General features: G+C 41.7%; 2 protein-coding genes across 5 annotated transcripts in view; one reads left to right on the plus strand and one right to left on the minus strand.

Moving 5' to 3' along the window:
- The window catches only part of E2F5 (E2F transcription factor 5), a 26,122-nt gene extending 15,318 nt beyond the window's left edge, over window positions 1-10,804 (plus strand). For 2 of the 3 annotated variants that reach the window (XM_070075834.1, XM_070075833.1), the window contains 5 exons: window positions 2,680-2,723; window positions 3,995-4,059; window positions 5,797-6,064; window positions 9,184-9,231; window positions 10,074-10,804. In XM_070075834.1, coding sequence (XP_069931935.1) covers window positions 2,680-2,723; window positions 3,995-4,059; window positions 5,797-6,064; window positions 9,184-9,231; window positions 10,074-10,183 — 535 coding nt within the window. In that variant the 3' untranslated portion in view covers window positions 10,184-10,804. The remainder of the gene's footprint in view (window positions 1-2,679; window positions 2,724-3,994; window positions 4,060-5,796; window positions 6,065-9,183; window positions 9,232-10,073) is intronic. The other variant, XM_051843872.2, reaches the window with a different exon arrangement.
- RBIS (ribosomal biogenesis factor) lies at window positions 10,777-15,514 on the minus strand. Of its 2 annotated transcripts, none has more exons than XM_008255699.4 (4): window positions 15,350-15,514; window positions 13,031-13,147; window positions 11,211-11,327; window positions 10,777-10,921 (listed from the first exon to the last, which is right to left on the minus strand). In XM_008255699.4, exons 2-4 carry the CDS (start codon window positions 13,142-13,144, stop codon window positions 10,850-10,852), a joined length of 303 nt encoding a protein of 100 aa, XP_008253921.3. In that variant the 5' UTR covers window positions 13,145-13,147; window positions 15,350-15,514; the 3' UTR covers window positions 10,777-10,849. The 2 variants fall into 2 exon arrangements, with proteins under 2 accessions (XP_008253921.3, XP_017196913.3); XM_017341424.3 differs by having other exon boundaries at window positions 13,031-13,167; window positions 15,350-15,455.
- Window positions 15,515-19,700: the final 4,186 nt, after the last annotated feature.

Consider the following 19,700-nt stretch of genomic DNA (forward strand, 5'->3'; position numbering starts at 1 on the left):
TATACCTTCAGTCTACCCATTGGTATGATGCAATATGCTAACCAAAGAGTGTTTGGGGGGGGGTCTGTGATTGTTAGAAGTCATTGTTAAGTGCATGGGCATTTTTAAAGAATCATGTTGAATGTTCTGAAATAGTAAAAACAGCAACTTTCAAAGTTTGAAAAATCAGTTTTGGTTTTAAGAGGAAATACTATGGGTTCAGTGTCAATCACAGGTGCTTTTTGTCCATATTAGCCTAAAGATAGCTTCTCCTGGACTGCAGGAGACCACGGCTTGCATATGTATCACATTATATTAGGGAAAAACACTGATACTCCTTGGGTTTCTTCTAAACCATTCTGTTCTTTTAGATACTTGTAATTCTTTTGGTTTATGAATTCACTTTGACTTTTTTTTTTTAAGATTTATTTCTGGGTCTGGCACTGTGGTGTAGTGGATAAAGCTGCCACCTGCAGTGGCGGCATTCCATATGGGTGCCAGTTCGAGTCCCAGCTGTTCCACTTCCAATCTAGCTCTCTGCTGTGGCCTAGGAAAGCAGTAGAAGAGGGCCAAAGTCCCTGTGCCCTTGCACCCGCATGGGAGACCAGGAAGAAGCTCTTGGCTTCCTATTGGCCCAGCTCTCGCCATTGCGGCCATTTAGGGAGTGAACCAGTGGATGGAAGACTTCTCTCTTTCTCTCTCTGTAACTCTGCCTTTCAAATAAATAAATAAATCTGGCTGCAATGGCCAGAGTTGGGATGATCTGAAGCCAGGAGCCAGGAGCCTCTTCTGAGTATCCCATGTGAGTGAAGGGGCCTAAGTCCCTGGGCCATCCTCTGCTGGTTTCCTAGGCCATTAGCAGGGAGCTGGATCAGAAGTGGAGCAGCAGCAGTTTACTGCAGCCAGCGCCCATATGGGATGTTGGCATTGCAGGCTTAACCTGTTACTCCACAACGCCAGCCCCTTTCATTCTTATGGAGACTTTAACCACATTTTATCTTGTACCATTTCTCATGAATTTTTGACCAACATATACAATATTGTGTTTTTCATGTTGTCATGGATTTGGTAAGTTAGTTCCTAATCCCTTTTTTATGGCTCGAAGCTTCCTAACAGTTTGAGAACCATGTAGATTTTCAAGCTGTGGCCTGTAGTGCCCCAAGATTCAAAAACCCTGAACTAGCTGACTTAGACTGTGCTGCTCAGCGTTACAGGATTCTGGCCATTCCCAGTTCCCCAAATCTTAATGGTACACACAACACACACAGGGACCTTTAAAAAGTTCTTAGAAGGCCGGTGCCGCGGCTCACTAGGCTAATCCTCCGCCTTGCGGCGCCGGCACACCGGGTTCTAGTCCCGGTTGGGGCGCCGGATTCTGTCCCGGTTGCCCCTCTTCCAGGCCAGCTCTCTGCTGTAGCCAAGGAGTGCAGTGGAGGATGGCCCAGGTGCTTGGGCCCTGCACCCCATGGGAGACCAGGAAAAGCACCTGGCTCCTGGCTCCTGCCATCGGATCAGCGCGGTGCGCCGGCCGCAGTGCGCCGGCCGTGGCGGCCATTGGAGGGTGAACCAATGGCAAAGGAAGACCTTTCTCTCTGTCTGTCTCTCTCACTGTCCACTCTGCCTGTCAAAAAAAAATAAAAAAAATTAAAAAAAAATTTTAAAAAAGTTCTTAGAAATATGGAATTAAAAGGTGTTTATTTTGGCGCAAAAAAATAGAAATCCATACATAATTAATCATGTGCACTTTCCATGAATTTTTTGAAGATACCTTGTGTATGTTTTATGCACACACATACGCGTACACACACACACACTTAGTTTTCTGTATATTAGCGCATACACACACAGTTTTCTGTGTATTATGCTCTGAAATCTCATAACACCTTTCTGGCTGGGGAGAGCCTGCCCCCTGGGGTAGCCAATTCTTTGGAAGTATCAAAGGTCCAGCTAGCAGCAGGTCTTCGATACACAGCGTAACCATTCCAGAGCCATGCTCCTCTCTGTGCCCTTACACCCAGGAAGCAGTATTTCTCTGCCTTAATCAGCCCATGGCCAGATACCAGACAGAACCCATTCCTGAAGCTTAGAACCCACCAAAACCATTCAAATCAATCAGTTCTGAAGTGTTCACCCTACTCTGCCTTGTTTTCTTCCATGGAAACCCCAGTTGGGTTTTGGCTTAATGCTTTCCCTGACTCCTGTCTTCTGCCTTGTGCCCACTCTGGTGTCTTTCATGTGTGGCCTGCATCCCTTCTGTCTGCAGGACCAGTGAGTATTGTTTTCCTGAGCCTCTCCATAGCTGTACCACTCTGAGCATATTGTAAAACAACACAAAACAGTGACCCAAGAAGATGCTCAGTGTGGAAGGTCATTGCTGTCCACTCCTGCTGATGGCCTCTTTCTCCCCTGTCCATCACTTCTCTCCAGAAGCCCATGCCTCCATGAGGAATGCACTGTTTTCCCTCTCTCCCAAGGGTCTGAAGGTATCACGGCAATCAGAATGGCTTCTTTTCAGAGCAGAGGTTCAGTATTCCTCCTAGGGATCTTTGATTGCTTTTGCTTTTTGTTTTTTTAAACTGGGCATGTGTAGCCCCTTCATGCATTTGGCTATTTAGTTATTTTTGGCCTTCAGATATATTACCTTAATTTAAATGCATAGACCTTGATACAAATGCTATTCCTTAACTCCTATGACAGTACATTTTCCTATGTAACTCATGAAGACATCTGTAATTGCTTTAATGGTAAGTACTGTTAGACTTTTTCTCATGTTTCCTCTGATCAGCTTATTAAATATAGAGTGATTCAGATTCCACATACCCTCAGCCTCAGTCATTATTTTCAGGAGTTGTGGACATTTGTCTCACTCTGCAGTGCTGTGTATTGATAGCTACTCTTGTTTCTGTTTTTATCACAACAACTGCTTTGACAGCTTTCATTTCATCACCTGTATTGGTAGGCATAAATTGAGCTTGCGAGGGGAAGGTGGAGAGGCAGCAGAGAGGAAGAGAAATCAGAGCAGGATTCAGCAACAGCTTCACAGCCAGAATCAGTGGCCAGTCCTTAACCAGAGCACGCCTTTCAGGAGCACTATTTTTGCAACCATATACGCCAAGTGTGTTGGCCATAGTGCAATCCAAAACATAGGGAAAATTTAGGTGGCTGATTTTTATAACCATGAAAGTTCTTCCTAATCCTATTCCATCCCCTTCCTCATTTTTCTCCCCTTGAAGTGACAGTGTTCAGTATTAATTTTAAAAATGAGGGGGGTGGAATAAATTCTCGTAATTATAACACAAGTAAAATGAAAGCCTACACACATTTTTATTTAATAAAGCATACTTCTAGTAAAAGGACAGCCCTGTGTTTTAACCCCATAACCAAAAAAAAAAAAAGAAAAGAAAAAAAAAAATCCCGGCAAGAGCTCTTATCAAATGTAGTCTGGCTTTTCAGGTAAGACTGCTGGAAATATGTGTGAACTCACTGCTGTATTTTTCCACCGTGATTCCCAAGCTTTCTAAGAAAGTTGAAGGAAAGTTTTTTTAACCTGCAACCCAACAGATCTGTTATAGGCATGGGTTTCAAGAATAAATTCACCTACCCTCTAGATTTCAGGCTATCTCACCTAATCTCCAGTATCATAAATCATTTAAGTGGTTTAAATATTTCAAGTAAACATTATTATTTAATTGAGGCTAAACAGTTTAAAGAACCATAGCTTTTACAGGAGGTAAACTGAAAGCAAAATCAACTTGAGCTGTTTATGAATGAGAATAGTAGAACTAACATTGAGTATTTACTGTGTCCTAAGAGCTATTAAAATAAGTTATCTCCTTTAATCCTCAAAATGAGCCTGTGCAGTAAATCGTGTATCCCCCTTACAGAATTTAAAAGTTAAGGTCACCCAGCCTGGTTTTTAGACCCAAACATTCTGACTCCAGAGCCCATGTTCTTGGCACTGTATTCCATGATCAATAGCATTTACTATATATTTTATATTTGTGTTTTTGATTAGGTGATACACTTTTGGCCATTCAGGCACCTTCTGGTACGCAGCTGGAAGTACCTATTCCAGAAATGGTAGGATAATCCGTATCAATGGGAAAAATAGTTGGTCTCAAGAGATGCTTTCTTTAGCTCAATGTGAGCTATTTATTTATAAACAATTTTAAGTTACTGCACATTATTTGAAAGTTTTAATATCTGAATTTGTCTCCTGTACTTTGGTAGAATTATTGAAGTGAATAAATGTACTATTTGATGTTTTCTTTACAAGTTTTTGTTTTATTTTTATTTGAAAGGCAGTTACAGAGAAGGAAAAACATAGATCTTCCATCTGCTGGTTCACTCCCCACATGGCTTCAAATGCCAGGGCTGGGTCAGGCCAAAGGCAGAAGCCAGAAACTTCTTCCAGGTCTCCCACATGGGTGCAGGGGCTTAAGCACATGGGCCATCTGCTGCTGCTTTCCCAGATGCATTTGCTGGGAGTTGGATAGTAAGTGGAACAGCCAGGACTCCATATTGGTGTTGCAGGTGGTGGGTTAATGTGCTACACTACAACACTGGCCCCAAGTTTTTGTTTTTAATTTGACCTTATTAGGGCTAGAGGATATCAAGGGATGAGTAATGACGTTTACAATAATCTTTAAAAATCAATTAAAATGACTACATCTGTAACTGTTAAAAAAAAAATCCTGGGGCTGCAACTGTGGCGCTGTGATGTAGTAGGTAAAGCCACTGCCTGCAGTGTTGGCATCCCATATGGGCGCCGGTTTGTGTCCTAACTGCTCTGCTTCCAATCCAGCTCTCTGCTATGGCCTGGGAAAGCAGTAGAAGATGACCCAAGTCCGTGGGCCCCTGCACCTGTGTGGGAGACCCAGAAGAAGCTCCTGACTCCTGGTTTTGTATCGGCCCAGCTCAGGCCATTGCAGCCATCTGGAGAGTAAACCAGTGGTTGGAAGACTTCTCTCTCTCTCTGCCTCTGCCTCTGCCTCTCTGTAACTCTGCCTTTCAAATAAATAAAAAAATCTTTAAAAAAAAAAAATCCTACAGGAAGAGGTTCAACTTAAATATCAACAAGTAATTGCTTTAAATTAGGTCTTTTAAAAAATGTTTTCTGGGTTATTGAGTTAAAGACCTTTACTAATTCTGTGCTATATATGTCATAATTTTAGTGTTTAGGTTTGTAGTTCCCAAAACTGAGTTTAAAGCTCTACCAACCAAAAAAAAAAAAAAAAAAAAAGGAAAAAGATAACTGTATCATCTGACCTCTCACCCATCCTATTGGTTTGTATTTAGGCATTATTATTTATATCACTAAATTCTAAAGCCCCAGGACACAAATTACTTTTCTTGAAATGGAAGGGTTTTATCCTTACATCTCTGTAGAAAAAGTCAGTTGTCTTTGTACTTGCCGAATGGAAATGAGTTTTGATTTGTGAAGTAGCTATAAATTAAGACAGCATGTTGAGATGAACACACTCACCATGGGCAAGTCCAGGGATGGAAGTTCATGTACAAAGAATACTTGCAGTGCGCCATGAGCACACACAAAGCAGATAGTTGCCAGGATTCTACAGCTGAAAGTTTTTATAATTAGAATTTGAGGCAAGCTTACTATTTATGGGCAAATGTTTTAGAATACTGTAGACCCTACAGTATTCCACTCTGCTCTTGGTCTCTACACTTGTATTTTGACTTAATGACTTTGTCGTGTGAATTTAGTCTTTAATAAAGCTTTGCCTATCTTGTTTTTCATGTTTCAAGGTAGCTAGAAATGTTAATAATTATTCTTGTTTATACCCAATAATTTCAAAGGGTCAGAATGGACAAAAGAAATACCAGATCAATCTAAAGAGTCATTCAGGACCTATTCACGTGCTGCTTATAAATAAAGAATCCAATTCATCTAAGCCCGTGGTGTTTCCCATTCCCCCACCTGATGACCTCACACAGCCTTCTTCCCAGTCCTCCACTCCAGTGACCCCACAGAAATCCACCGTGGCAGCTCAGCACCCGCCTGAGCAACCTGCCTCTGAAAGAAGCCAGAGTCTCCAGCAGACACCAGCTACAGACATAGCCTCAGGTAGGTTCAGGTCCTTTGTTTAAAAGATTAGAGGGGAAAATATATGAATCCTGTGTGAAGGGAGTTGGAAAGCTTTCCTGAACTTGTCATTGGTGATACTATCCAGTTACCTAATACAGGAGGCAAAATAGTACAATGTTTTTTCAACAGTATTACTCTAGTGTCTATAGCACTGGGATAGATATGAGGAAGATTTTAAGAGATCCTATCTACAATCCTGTAGATTTGTATTTGTGAGAGGAGGTTCCAAAAGTTCATGGAAAATGCATCTTTTTGGTTCATTATCACGAACTTTTTGAGGCTGCCCCATATGTGTGTATGTGTATTTGTGAAATACACAAATCAGAAATAACCAGATACAAGGTAACGTGGCTGAGACTGTGTGTTAAACAGTGAATACTTAGCAAGGGAAAGATGTTTATGGGCCAAAGGTGGCTGTTTTCCTTAGGATTCTATTTCTTGGTTAGCTAAGTCAAATTTGTTGCCTTTTCTTTCTTATTCACATGTTAGCTTTTATCTGAGGTTCACCTTTCTAAGGCTTTTTTATTTCGTAATAAGTATAGGATAAATGATTGAAACGTGTTGTTGTAACTGCCCTTACAAAAAAGTATAGAATTCATGCCTCTTTCCCTACCTTGTTATATTTTGTTGAGAAACTTAGTTTATGAGTGGATAAATGGTCCCAACTCCAATTATTTAGGATATCTTGCTTTCCTATATTATTTCCATCTATGAAATGACAAATAATCAAAACACTAAAAATTGGGCATGCGGAGTAGGTACCACAATTCTTGAATTTATAAATGTTTCATTGGCACACAATTATTTCTCCTGGTTCCAACGGTTGGCATTTAGCAACTCCTTACTGATTCCAAACAAAGGGAGCATGGTACAGAGTCTTTCGACTGCTGAGTGAATGAATGAATGAATGAATGATGGTGTTAATAAAGATGACACACTGCAGATCATTAACAACTGTATAGTACATATTCCAAATTCTTTTTAAGATTTACTTATTCATTCATTTGAAAGGCAGGGTTATAGAGAGGCAGAGGCAGACACAGAGAGTCTTCCATCTGCTGGTTCACTCCCCAGTTTGCCACAGTGGCTGGAGCTGTGCCGATCCAAAGCCAGGAGCCAGGAGCTTCTTCCTGGTCTCATACCCAGGTGCAGGGGCCCAAGAACTTGGGTCATCTTCTACTGATTTCTCAGGCCATAGCAGAGAGCTGGTTCGGAAGTGGAGCAGCCGGGACTCAAACCGGTACCCTTATGGGATGCAGGCACTGCCGATGGCAGCTTTACCTGCTACACCACATGCTGGCCCCCAAATTCTTTATCTTTACCTATGGAATGTATTTCATTGCTGCTACTCTGGGAGTTCACGGTAGTTAAAAATGAAGCTGAAAAGATTTAACTGGACATGGATCTTTGTTGCCCATACCCTTCCCTTCTTTCCTTTCCCTAGGAATATTTCCATGCTGTAGGCAGAGGGGTACACAACAGAAAGTTCAGTCCTTAAAAAGCTCATGCTAATTAACAAATTTTATTTCCCAGAACTCAACATCTAGGAGTAACTGGCCATGCAGGGGACCGAAAGGACTCCAGCTCACAAGGCAAATTTGTTAGAGGAGACAGGCAGAGAGACTTCCAGACCCAAGACAGGCAGGGCCTGCACCACGCCCCTCATAAGCAGGAAGCAGCTATAGAAGACGTGATGATTCTGCTCCCTCCATCACCCCTTAGGATTAAGGGAATGGAGTCTGAAAGGGGAATGTTCTAGGCAGGTGTATAGGATCAGATTTGTGAGCCGGAAGATGCCTTCACCACGTCCCCGCGCCCTCTACAATTTCATGACCCTGCCTGACCACACCTGTTCACCCACCTGCCAGTCAGAAAAGCCTGAAACATGGTGGGCCCGGCCATTTTTCCCTTTGCTCTTTTTCCTCCCTGCCTTAATCCCCGTGCTAGGTACCCTTCAGTTTAACTCAAAGCTTACTGTGGGTTGCAGCATGTTGCTGTGCCATGCTAAGCAGGGTCATACTCACCTAAAACAGAAGAGGGATTAGGGCAACCCCAGCAGTTAGCCTGAGCCCAAGCACATTTCTCCCCATCCATGCCTTCTGCCAATCAGGTAAACTGCTCCCCAGTGTGGCCCAGGCCCATTAGGCCCACCTGGAAAGCTACACGCCCTTCAAGCTGATTAGAGAGGCATATTGGCACCAGTATCGGTTCTGTCGTATAGTCAGTGTTCCCCGGAGTGAGGTAACGCACCTTTCCCCTGCTCTTTAAAAAGCCTACATGGCTGTTAATAAATGGACAAAATGGACATGTTCATAAAAAAAAATACCTATAATCTAAGGTCTAACTGGGATGAATAAAGTGGGTAACTTTCTCATTTAGCTTAGTCTATCAATATCAGCTTCCACAGATCACTTAAAGAGAACCGGATATTTAGTTTCTGTTTATGATACTATGTTTGGAAACTTGAGTAAAGTAACTTGGGGCCAGATTTGAGAAAGCCTTGACTATCAGACTAACGAGTTAAGATGTCAGCCAATAAGCCAGTGAAGATCTCTGACCAGAGAAGTATCACAATTAGAATTATACAAGCACAGGAGCGAAATGATTAGGATAGAAGATGCTTTTGGCGCTGGGAAGTAGAGATCAAAGCTTATGGAAACTGAAAATTACATATTTGCAGTTGCAACTGTGGGAAACCATTAAGGCTAAAATAGGGTGATGACAGAGGGATTGGAAAGTAGTAATAAATTGATTTGAGAAATGTTGTTTAGGTAGAAGAAGTAGTATTTAATGTGGAAGATCTAGAGATAAAGGTAACAGGAGGAATGGAAAGTAATGTTGAAGTTTTAAGGTTTGGAGACCGGGAGAATTACACTATAGACTTTGTAACACCGAGTTGGTTTTGCAGAGATAATGAGGATTGGGCTGTCTTTGAAAGCTTAAAGTAATGCCAGGCACAGAACAGATGTTCATGAAAAGAATCTTTCCATAATGTTCTAGTACTTTAACTTTGCACTGTCAAACTGCTGATGTGACTGTTTTACTGTGAAAATATGTAAGCAGAAATTAATAAAATTTTATGACATTTCTATTTTCAGTAGGATCTATTAGTGGAGATATCATTGATGAGTTGATGTCTTCTGATGGTAAGTAATTTAAACTTTTCCTTTCTATCTTATAAATTAGGTAACACAATTTAAAAGAAATGAATAGACTGTATTTACTAACTGCTTTATTATGATTCATGAAATTTTTCCCTTAAAAATACTTTACAGTAAATAATAACCATCCTTCTGAATTCATTTTGCCTGCATTTCAAGAAGGAATCCGTAAGGGTTATTTACCACCTTCACTAAATAAACCTCAAGTCTAGCCCCAAAGAATAGGATAAAAGTATGTCTAAATGAGCAGATGATCTGAAAACCCAATTTTGTGAATACTCACACCATGGCCTATTTCAGTCTGCCATTGTAAAGTCACCAAACTTCTAACATTAGCCATGTCAGCATCTAATCTGAAGTAATTCTTAAAAAGTTAGCTATTACATGCTAATTGTTTTAATATCTGTGCTTAGCTTATTGGTTCCTGGATTCAGAATCCTGGTTCCATTAACAAATACAGCAGAGACCAGGAAGTGTTAGCAGCTGAATTAGTAAACAGCTCACTTAAGGGTTTACCATTTTTGTAGAAAACACCAACATGTTTTCAAAGTGACAAACTAATTGATCAGTGTTTTAAAATCATGTACTTTAGTGAGAAATTCAACTAATAAAAATTTTAACCTAACAGGTTAAAAATTTTAAGCTAGTACCAATAATCAGTGCATAAATTATCTTTAAGCAAGAATATTCCAAAACATACATTAAAAACATAATTAATTTGATCACTACTTTATATATTGCAACTCAATTTGGATTGATTTGTTTGAGAATATTTTGTTAAAATACCATTACCTGTCTTTAACATTAAATTTGTTTTTTATTTGCAGTGTTTCCTCTCTTACGGCTTTCTCCTACCCCAGCAGATGACTACAACTTTAATTTAGATGATAATGAAGGAGTCTGTGATCTATTTGATGTCCAGATACTAAATTATTAGATTCCATGGAAACTTGGGACTCTTATCTACCTCTAACTGTGTAACATTTAGACTTCTTAATAACCTAAGTATTTAAAATACTGAATGTAACACCTTTTTAGTTCACTGATTCTGAAGTGTTCTTTCCTAATACTTTCTTTTTTACTTCACAAAACTTTAACTACGAAAACAAAGGGCTTTAATAACCAACCTCCACACCCATGTAATTACATTCTGAGAGTTTTTTGTTTGTTTGTTTGTTTTCAAATTCAAAATCTGTTTTATTCTTCTTTATGAGAGGAAAGTTAAAGAGACTTCAGGTCACTGAAAACAAAGTTGGCCAAGGGCCCTACACTTGTTTATCTTGTATTTTTACTGCCATGAAACTGTACTTTTATATGTCCTTGAGTCCAGACATTCACTGCCATTTACAAGTGAAGGATGTAAATGAGGATTTATAACTGTTTCAGTGAACAGATTTTGTGAAGTGCCTTCTGTTTTAGCACTTTAAGTTTATCACATTTTGTTAACTTCTGACATTCCACTTTCCTAGGTTATATGGGAAAGATCTGTAGTTTGTTTTAAAATGTGCCAATACCTGTATATTAACAAGATTTTTAAAAATAAAATTGTATAAAACAATTTATTGAATTTTTGGGGGGGGGAATTCCATCACATCATGCTGCATTACAACTGAGCCATTAATCTTGTAGCTTCATCAACATTAACAGGTTCATTTTCATGACTCTGCTGAGGAATCTAAAGAAAGAAGAGTATTACATTTAAAAATTAGATTAAAATAGCAGATAAAATGACTTGTTTATAATTTGTTATCCAATTTAATATCTTCTAGCCATATCTTTGGAAGTAGAACAGATTCTTATATTCACATTCAGTGTTTTAGAGTCGAAATATGACCAATATGCTGTAAACGCCTTGTAGCCAAGTATATTAGAAGGCTAACCATTAAAATTTTTACTCAATTTATAGGTCTTGAAAATTTGGATTTAATTTATTAGCCATAACAGAAGCAAATGGTTCTACTTACCAGCTCTTTCTGTAACGGTTCCAGAGAAAGGCCCCTTGAGAAGTTTGCAAGTTCCTTTTGTATATTTATAAAAGCTTTGTTCACTCTGTTAACTTTGTCTTCGTTCACAATGTTTATCTTTTGAAAAAGAAAAATGGCATTAATCCTACAGATAAAATTATGTTCAACTCTGACCTTAAACCTAAAACTCTAAAAATTCTTACCAAAATATCAATTTATGGAGATAATTAGTGAAGTTGTTACAGTTTTATTAGGGAATTTCAATCAAAAGGCTTTGGATGTGGCTATGCTGGTTCACTCCCCAAATGGCTACAACAGCCAGGGCTGGGCCAGGCGAAGCCAGGAGCCTGGAACTCCATCTGGGTCTCCCACAGGGCTGGCAGGGACTCAATTACTTGGGCGATTCTCCACTGCATCCCAGGAGCATTAGCAGAATGGTGGATTGGAAGTGGAGCAGCTGGGACTTGAAAGAGCACTCATGGGATGCTGGCATTGCAGGTGGCTGCGTAATCCGCTGTGCCACAATGCTGCCTCTAGGTCACTTTCTGAGACAAATATTTGATACTTTCTCCAACCATGCTGCCTACCCACAGATCTCTTTTTCCCTCTCTCAGATCCTACCAGTCAGCATACATAAAGGTTCTAGCACCTCTTATCAAAACGAAATAATGTTCTTCAAATATACTAAACTTCCGCTTCGCTCAAAGCCTCTGCACTTGCTGTTATCTCTAGATAATTGCCTAGAATATGCTCCTTCCAACACTTCCCAGCTCTTTGCAGTGCTAGCTCCTTATCATTTCAGACCTTGGTTTCAATGTCAATTATGAAAACAGTCCTGTTTAAAACTGTCCTCAAATCCTCGTCATATCCTGCACCTTACAAAGTCATAAAACTCCCATCAAGCTTATTTAACAGCTAGCTCATAAAAGTTGAAACATAAAATGGACTATTAGGACAATTTGAGTCCTGGAAAGCTGGCTTTACCTACTACTGAACATTGAAAACGTTTCCTTAAAAAGATTTTTTGTAAAGAATTTTACTTAATCTTGATGAAGGTATTTTACAAGTATTTTGAAATGCCAACACCACAAACCCTTTGCAAATTTTGTGTTTTAGGAAAAAATACTTCGTTATTTAATAGGTTTTTGAGTTCTAGACACATTCAGAGGTAATATTACTAAGAAGAATGGGTGCTCTCTGACATTTCAGGACTACGCTGTTAGAAGGCACTTGTCAGAGCTAAGATCTGTTTCCCATCCCTTTGTGTGTGTGTGTGTGTATGTGTGTCTTAGTTATCTGTTTTAACAAAGCTGTTAAACTTGTTGTATGAAGCCCTACACGGTTTGCAGTTAAAATGCTTTTTCCTGGGCTAGACAACTGACGTCGTTTGGATGTTGCCTGGGATACTCACATCCCACACTGGAGGAATGCCTGGGCGCAAGTCTCACTCCACTTCTGATTCTAGCTTCTAATTACCATGAGGCCAGGGAAGCAGCAGTAGTGGGCTAACTAGGAGACCTGAATTGAGTTCCTGGGTCCTGAATTTGTCCTAGCCCACGCCTGACTGTTGTGGGCATTGGAGGAGTAAACCAGTAGATGCAAGATCTCTCACGCTCTCTGACTTTTTAATAAAAATAAATAATTAAAATTTTTTTCCTTGCATCTGAATCAAGAAAGGGAAATTTTTCATTTTTGTAAACATGCTTAACATCTTGTAGAAAAAATAAGAACTTCTGTTTTAAACAGTAGCATCCAGTTGTTCAGCAGCTTCAAGACTATGCTTTCCCTGTAACCAGTGAAGTCAGAATGTTAATACTCACCTTCTTAAGATTAGTAGTAACTGGTTTTGCTTTGTTTTTAGCCTTAAAGTTTTTTTGGCTGGCTATGTGAAATACATTTTTGGACTTCTGTCCTCTTAATTTGTTCTTGGCCATTGTCTAGGAAAGAGAGATATGAACTGTTCATCAATTTAAAAGTGAAGTACCAATTAAGTATTAAGAAATTTCATCTCATTACCTATGTGTAATAATGAATTCAACCCACAGACACTGATTGGGTGTTCTTAGGGATGCATAATGCAAAGACTAGAAAAATCTAGTAGAGGTAAAAGAAATGGAAATTATTGCATGTGGCAACTTTATTTAGCCTGTGTATGATATGCAGCATTTGACAGTGTTAATCTTCACAGTCCCTCTCTTTGCTACTCTTTGAACTACTATTATATTCCGGTTCCCAGCACAGTTTATGGACTCCACTTTTTCATTCCTTTTATGCTCCCTTTCTCTCCTGTGCATCCCATCAAAATCATTCCTTAATTCTACACTTCTACCCTCTCAGGTTATTTTCCTGACTTACGTACAACCTCCATGTGAGACCGGCTCTAATATATATATACTAGAAAGCAATACAAAAACAGGACAGGCTTAGTGCTGCAGTCCTTTATATGCATTTGATGAAACCAGAGGTTGGCAAACTGCCCAGGGCCAAATCGGGCCAGGCACCTGTCCTTTCCAGGTAAAGCTTTACTGGAACAAAACTGTGTCTCCTGTGGTAGTTTTGTTTACAACCAGGGCTTGCAAAGCCTAAAATATTTACTGTCTGGCCCTTAACATGAAGTTTGCTAACCTCTGATTTAAGATATCTGCACAGTGGCTGTTTTGCAGAGTGCTTTGGGTGAAATCTCAATGTTAAAGATCTTCAGTGCCTCTCTGAATGCATAACTGGCAATACGCTGTGGCCTTATGTATTACTGCTACCCCAAATCTAGCCTACATCGGTCAAAGACATCTGTAACTTGCCTGTTTATTGCACTAACCAATCTAGCCTGCTTACTGTTTTCTGAAGACTCATGCCCATTCTTCCTTTCTTTCCTTTGTTCTCACTGTATCTCTTTTGACTTTAAAAAAAAAAAAAAATTTGAAAGGCAGAGTTAGCACGCTTGCATCTGCTGGTCCACTCCCCAAATGGCTGCAAGGGCCGGGGCTGGGTGGATCCAAAGCTTAGCTTGCTCCAGGTCTCCACATGGGTGCAGGGACCCAAATACCCTGGCTATCCTCTGCTCTCCTCCGAGACGCACCAGCAGGGAGCTGGATAGGAAGTGTAGCATCTGGGATTTGAACCAGTGCCTATATGGGAATGCCAGCACGGCAGGTGGCAGCTTCACCCATTTCAGCACAGCGCTGGCCCCTCGCGCTGTATCTCTTAATGGAAATGTATACCCTTCAGTGTAGCCTCAGAAAAGTAATTAACAGAGAGCAATACTTTGGAGCCCTAATGGCACCCTTAGCTAAAGAAAATGAAGACAATAGAAACTATATGATTATGGGGCGGGCACTGTGGCATAGCGGGTTAACGCCCTGGCCTGAAGCTCCAGCATCCCATATGGACGCCGGTCCATAGCTCTCTGCTATGGCCTGGGAAAGCAGTAGAAGATGGTCCAAGTCCTTGGGCCCCTGCACCCACGTGGGAGACCGGAAAGAAGCTCCTGGCTTCAGCTCTGCCCAGCCCCAGTTGTTGCAACCATTTGGGGAGTGAACTAGCAGATGAAAGATCTCTCTCTGCCTCTCTGTAACTCTGCCTTCCAAATAAATAAATCTTTAAAACAAAAAAAGAGAAACTATATGATTATGAACCGAAGCATAAAATACACATAATAAAACCTTCGTATTAATCTAAACCCCAACAAGTATCAAAAATCCAACTGCTTATCTGGTATGCGTTCATCATGAGTACTAGTTGTGTACACAGTGAGATAGACATCCTTGCATTTGGGACAGAGACAGGAAAACAGTAAAGTGTTAGAGGCAGCAGACAAGTGGGGACACGAGCGAGAATTCGGAAGGTTCTCGGAGAAACTAACACCCTGGTGGGAGGGGCAGGGAAATCTTGTGCCAAACCGCGAGTTCACAGTTATCATTATGTACACGGGCCCAAGCTGGGGTCCTTGCCAACGGAAGAAAGCCCAACAAGCACCGGGGTTTCGGGCCTGGGCCGGTAAGACCGCGACCCATTAAGACCACATAAAGCAGAGTGCGACAGAACCGAGTTTCCGGGCACCAGCGGCACGAGGATGGTCCAATTCTGCCCCAGCCACAGGACATCTCACGCGGCCCCCGAGAAGAATCTCTCCCGAATCAAACCTTAAATCCCCGCGTGCTGCAGCTGGAGGTCCAGGTGACGCCATCTGCACGCACATAGTCCCGGAAGTTCCGGGGAGATCCGGCTCCCGCCCACAGAGCGAAGCCCCGCCCTGAGCCCCCGTCCGTACACAGCGAAGCCCCGCCTCCAGGAGTGTTTCCGCCCACAGGGCGGAGTCCCGCCCACAGAGCGAAGCCCCGCTCATAGGGCGAAGCCCCGCCCCGAGCCCCGTCCGTACACAGCGAAGCCGCGCCCCAGGCGTGTTTCCGCCCACAGAGCGGAGTCCCGCCCACAGAGCGAAGCCCCGCTCACAGGGCGAAGCCCCGCCCTGGGCCCCCGTCCGTACACAGCGAAGCCGCGCCCCAGGCGTGTTTCCGCCCACAGAGCGAAGCCCCGCCCACAGGGCGAAGCCCCGCCCCGAGCCCCGTCCGTACACAGCGAAGCCCCGCCCCAGGAGTGTTTCCGCCCACAGAGCGGGTCACACCCATTTGACGTAGTCCCGCCCACAGAGCCAAGTTTTCCAGCGACTGAGGTGCGGCGATTAGAGCGAGGTTCCTCCCACGCGGTTAGTGCGGCGCCGCTAGCGTCCCTTGTTTTAGGCTGGGGTTCGGGCGTCTTCTCCATCCAAGCGAGCTGTAGCCAAGTCTGGATTTCCCGGGGTGAATCACGTGTACGGAAACCATGTGGCATCCCCTGAGCCGTGGGGGCCCAGGCCGTCTCCCAGGCAGCCAGCCCTGCGGCGCCGCTCCTGCCTGGCTCGGCCCACGCTCCCAGCAGGTGGTGCTGCGCACCTCTGAGGGACGTCGGGAGCTGGGCTGGTGTGAGAAAAAGTCGGTAAGACGCAGGAGATCTCAGTCATCTCCGAAGGGAAAGTTTGTAACGGGCAAAGTTAGGAATGCTTCATTCCTTACAACTTCCTTGCTTCAAAAAAGAGAACTTGTGACATCACGGAGGAGGTAAAGAAGCCAGACGTAGTGTGAAACAGTAACAATGAAGCAAGTATCAGGGAACTCAGAAAAACGAAACACTTTTGCCTTCTGTTATTCTGCGTATGTTTTAGGTTGAGGTATTTCAGAAAACAGACTCAGTTCTTTGAAGATATTCCCCTTGAAGCAAACGGTTTCACACGTTTCTCCACATACTTTGCTGAGGTCACAGCAAAAGCCATTTCAAACAAATGTAGAAGTACTGACATTTATAAGTCATTTTGTTCCTTACGAAAGAGTTCAGCCTACACTGTGTTCCAAGTACCAAAATGAGGCTGTATTACCATAACCCTTTGCAACTAAACATACTAGCAAGGCTCAGGACTTCAGCTGTCTGCCAGCAGTCACGCATCTAGTTAGCATATAATAGACAAAGCCAGACGCATGCATCTCAGCTGGCTCTTGGTCAAGTCCTCTTTCTGCCAAATCAGCCACTTGCCTGCTTCTAGAAAGATGAGCCACTTTTTACAGTGAGTTGCTTAATTCTGCTGATGCCATCACAAAAAGTAAATAAATAAGAAGGAAAGAGAAATGATTACCTGTCAATGTATGTTTATTCAAGTTTTGTGTTTTTTAAAAAAGTCAACCTTGAGGCCGGCGTTGTGGCACACAGGGTTAAGCTATGGGTTGTGAGGCTGGCATCCCATATCAGAGCACCAGTGAGAGCCCTGGCTGCTCCACTTCCCACCCAGATCCCTGCTAATGCACCTGGGAAAGCAGCAGAAGGTGACCCAAATACCTGAGCCCCTTCCAGTCACCTAGAAGACGGGGGTGGAGTTCTCAGCTCCTGGCATTAGCCCAGACCAGCTCTGGTCCTTGAAAGAGTGAACCAGTTGATGAAAGACCTCCCCCTCCCCTGTTGGTATGTCTCACTCTGTCAAATAAATAAATAAATAAATATTTTAAACAAAATCAACCTTTCAAGACACCTTAAAGTGCTGGTAAAAGTATAAAATATCCATTATGTGTGGAAGTAAAACCAAAACTATTTGAAGAGTGAGATAGTAAATGGAAGATCTTTCTCTCCCTGTCCTTCCCTCTACCTCTCACTCTGCTTTTAAATAAATAAATCTTTTCTTAAAAAAAAAAAAATGAAGACGTAAGGTTTAACTAAGACAAAAGAAAACATGCTATTTTTCTAAGAGTCTTTGTATTTACATATGAACCAAATGACCATATGTATAGAAGAAAAAAGTTTCAAGATTTTCTTGTCTTTAAAAATATGTGCAAAATCATATTTCCAGCTTTTCTAAAAGGCTTAAATATGAGTAAAAATGTATAAATGGAAAACATGACCCACATCTTTTGGAAACCTTTGTTTTCCTCTGATATTCATCAATGCAGAGCTCTTCACAAAGACCTGGTCCTCAAAGAGATGCCTTGGAAAGAATTGAACAAGTAAACAAAGATAGCTCTGGAGAAGAAAAAAGGGAATGCACAATTAAACCATACATAACACAATGCGCAGCCCTCTACCAGAGCAAAGCCCATTTTGCATTGATGATGCTCCACAAGCAACTAGTCTTTCTCCCCAGCATTCAATTTCCTTGAATCAAAATAGTTGGAACACCTAGGCTCTATGGGAGGTCAAAGGAAGTACACACTTCCTTCTCTTAAGGAGGACACAACCTGGATGGTTAGTGCATACAAAATGGTGGTTCTTGACAGAAAGTGACAAAAGCTATGGTCAATGCACAAATGTATGATGTTTATGAAAGGAAATGATTCTGAATTCTGAAAGCACGTATGTTACTATTCTCATCTGATTGTCGTAGAGCAGAAACCAGCAAACTACAGCCCATAGGCCAGATCTGGACCACTACTCACTTTTGGATAGAGTTAAGAATGTTTTACTTTATAAAATGGGAGAAAAAGTCAAAATAAGCACAACAGGTTGTAATACATGATTGTTCTACCAAATTCATTATTTCAGCGTCCATAAATCAAATGTCGTTAGAATGCAGCCATGCTCATCTGTTTACATGTGACCTTAGGCTGCTTTTGTGCTGTATGGAAGAGCTGAATAGTTCCAACAGAAACTTCATTGCCTGCAAAACCTAAAATATTTACATCTTGCCTTTTACCACCTTAAAATCTTTTAAAATGACCTTATTACCCTCTGTTTTAGAGGATGAACAATTTGGTGGTTTAGTTGGTTGAAATATTAGTGTTTTATACTCAAGGTTGTGAGAAGCTCAAAAGAGTGAAAAGCATCCTTCCAGGATTCCAGTGAGGTAGACAGATAAGCATTTATGCCATGAGCTTGGGTCCCCTTTTCTTGATTGGTTATCCATGATTTTCATGCTTCTAGACTGAAAATGGAAGTTCCCAGATGTATAGAAAACACTCTTACCTGGATCTTTCTTAGGGAGTGGAAATGGGAAATAGCTTAAAACTAGGGAAGAAGATGAGCTTCCTTGGACACCGAGGAAATGACCTGAAGAGACAGTGGATAAAAGCTTTCTGTAAGTACTTGAGATTCATGTCCCTGTGACACACACCATCATGGCCTTAGAAGCACTAGCCTAAGGTCCCTGCATGAAGAAGTGTCACAGAAGGATACAGTGTTCTACCTTCAAATGAAATTTGGACTTTGGCATTGAGCATCTCAACAGCCACTGTGATCAATTGAACACATGAGACTGGGATTGAATTTCTGTGCCAAATTAAAGAGTGAAAGTTTGAAATCATATTTAATTTCATTTAAAATTTTAAATGTTATGATATTTCCTGTAGACTTACACTACAGCATTAAATGTTATGATGTTGCTTAAGCATTTTCATAATAAAATGAAGCTCTAAGACCTCCTAGGAATACAGCATAACACCATCAAACCCTAGAACCAGAGATGGACATGCTATGTTCATAAGAGTAGAAATAGTTTTTTCTGTTTCCTCATGATTAGATTCAGGATACGCCCTCCTTTTTTTTCGTGGGGGAGAGGGACAGAAATATGACAAATGATGCTGTGATATCTCATTGTATCTTATCAAGTTATACAAGATATTGTAATTGCCCTGTTACAGGGAAAGTCAACTTTGATCACTTGATTAAGATATCTGCCACATTCTCCACCATAAAGTTAATCTCTCTTCTCTTTTTATTTTTTATTTATTTATTTATTTTTTTTACAGGCAGAGTGGACAGTGAGAGAGAGAGACAGAGAGAAAGGTCTTCCTTTGCCGTTGGTTCACCCTCCAATGGCCGCTGTGGCCGGCGCACTGTGGCCGGCGCACCGCGCTGATCCGATGGCAGGAGCCAGGAGCCAGGTGCTTCTCCTGGTCTCCCATGCGGGTGCAGGGCCCAAGCACTTGGGCCATCCTCCACTGTACTCCCGGGCCACAGCAGAGAGCTGGCCTGGAAGAG

The sequence above is a fragment of the Oryctolagus cuniculus genome, chromosome 6 (genome assembly GCF_964237555.1).
Source record: "Oryctolagus cuniculus chromosome 6, mOryCun1.1, whole genome shotgun sequence".
NCBI lineage: Eukaryota > Metazoa > Chordata > Mammalia > Lagomorpha > Leporidae > Oryctolagus > Oryctolagus cuniculus.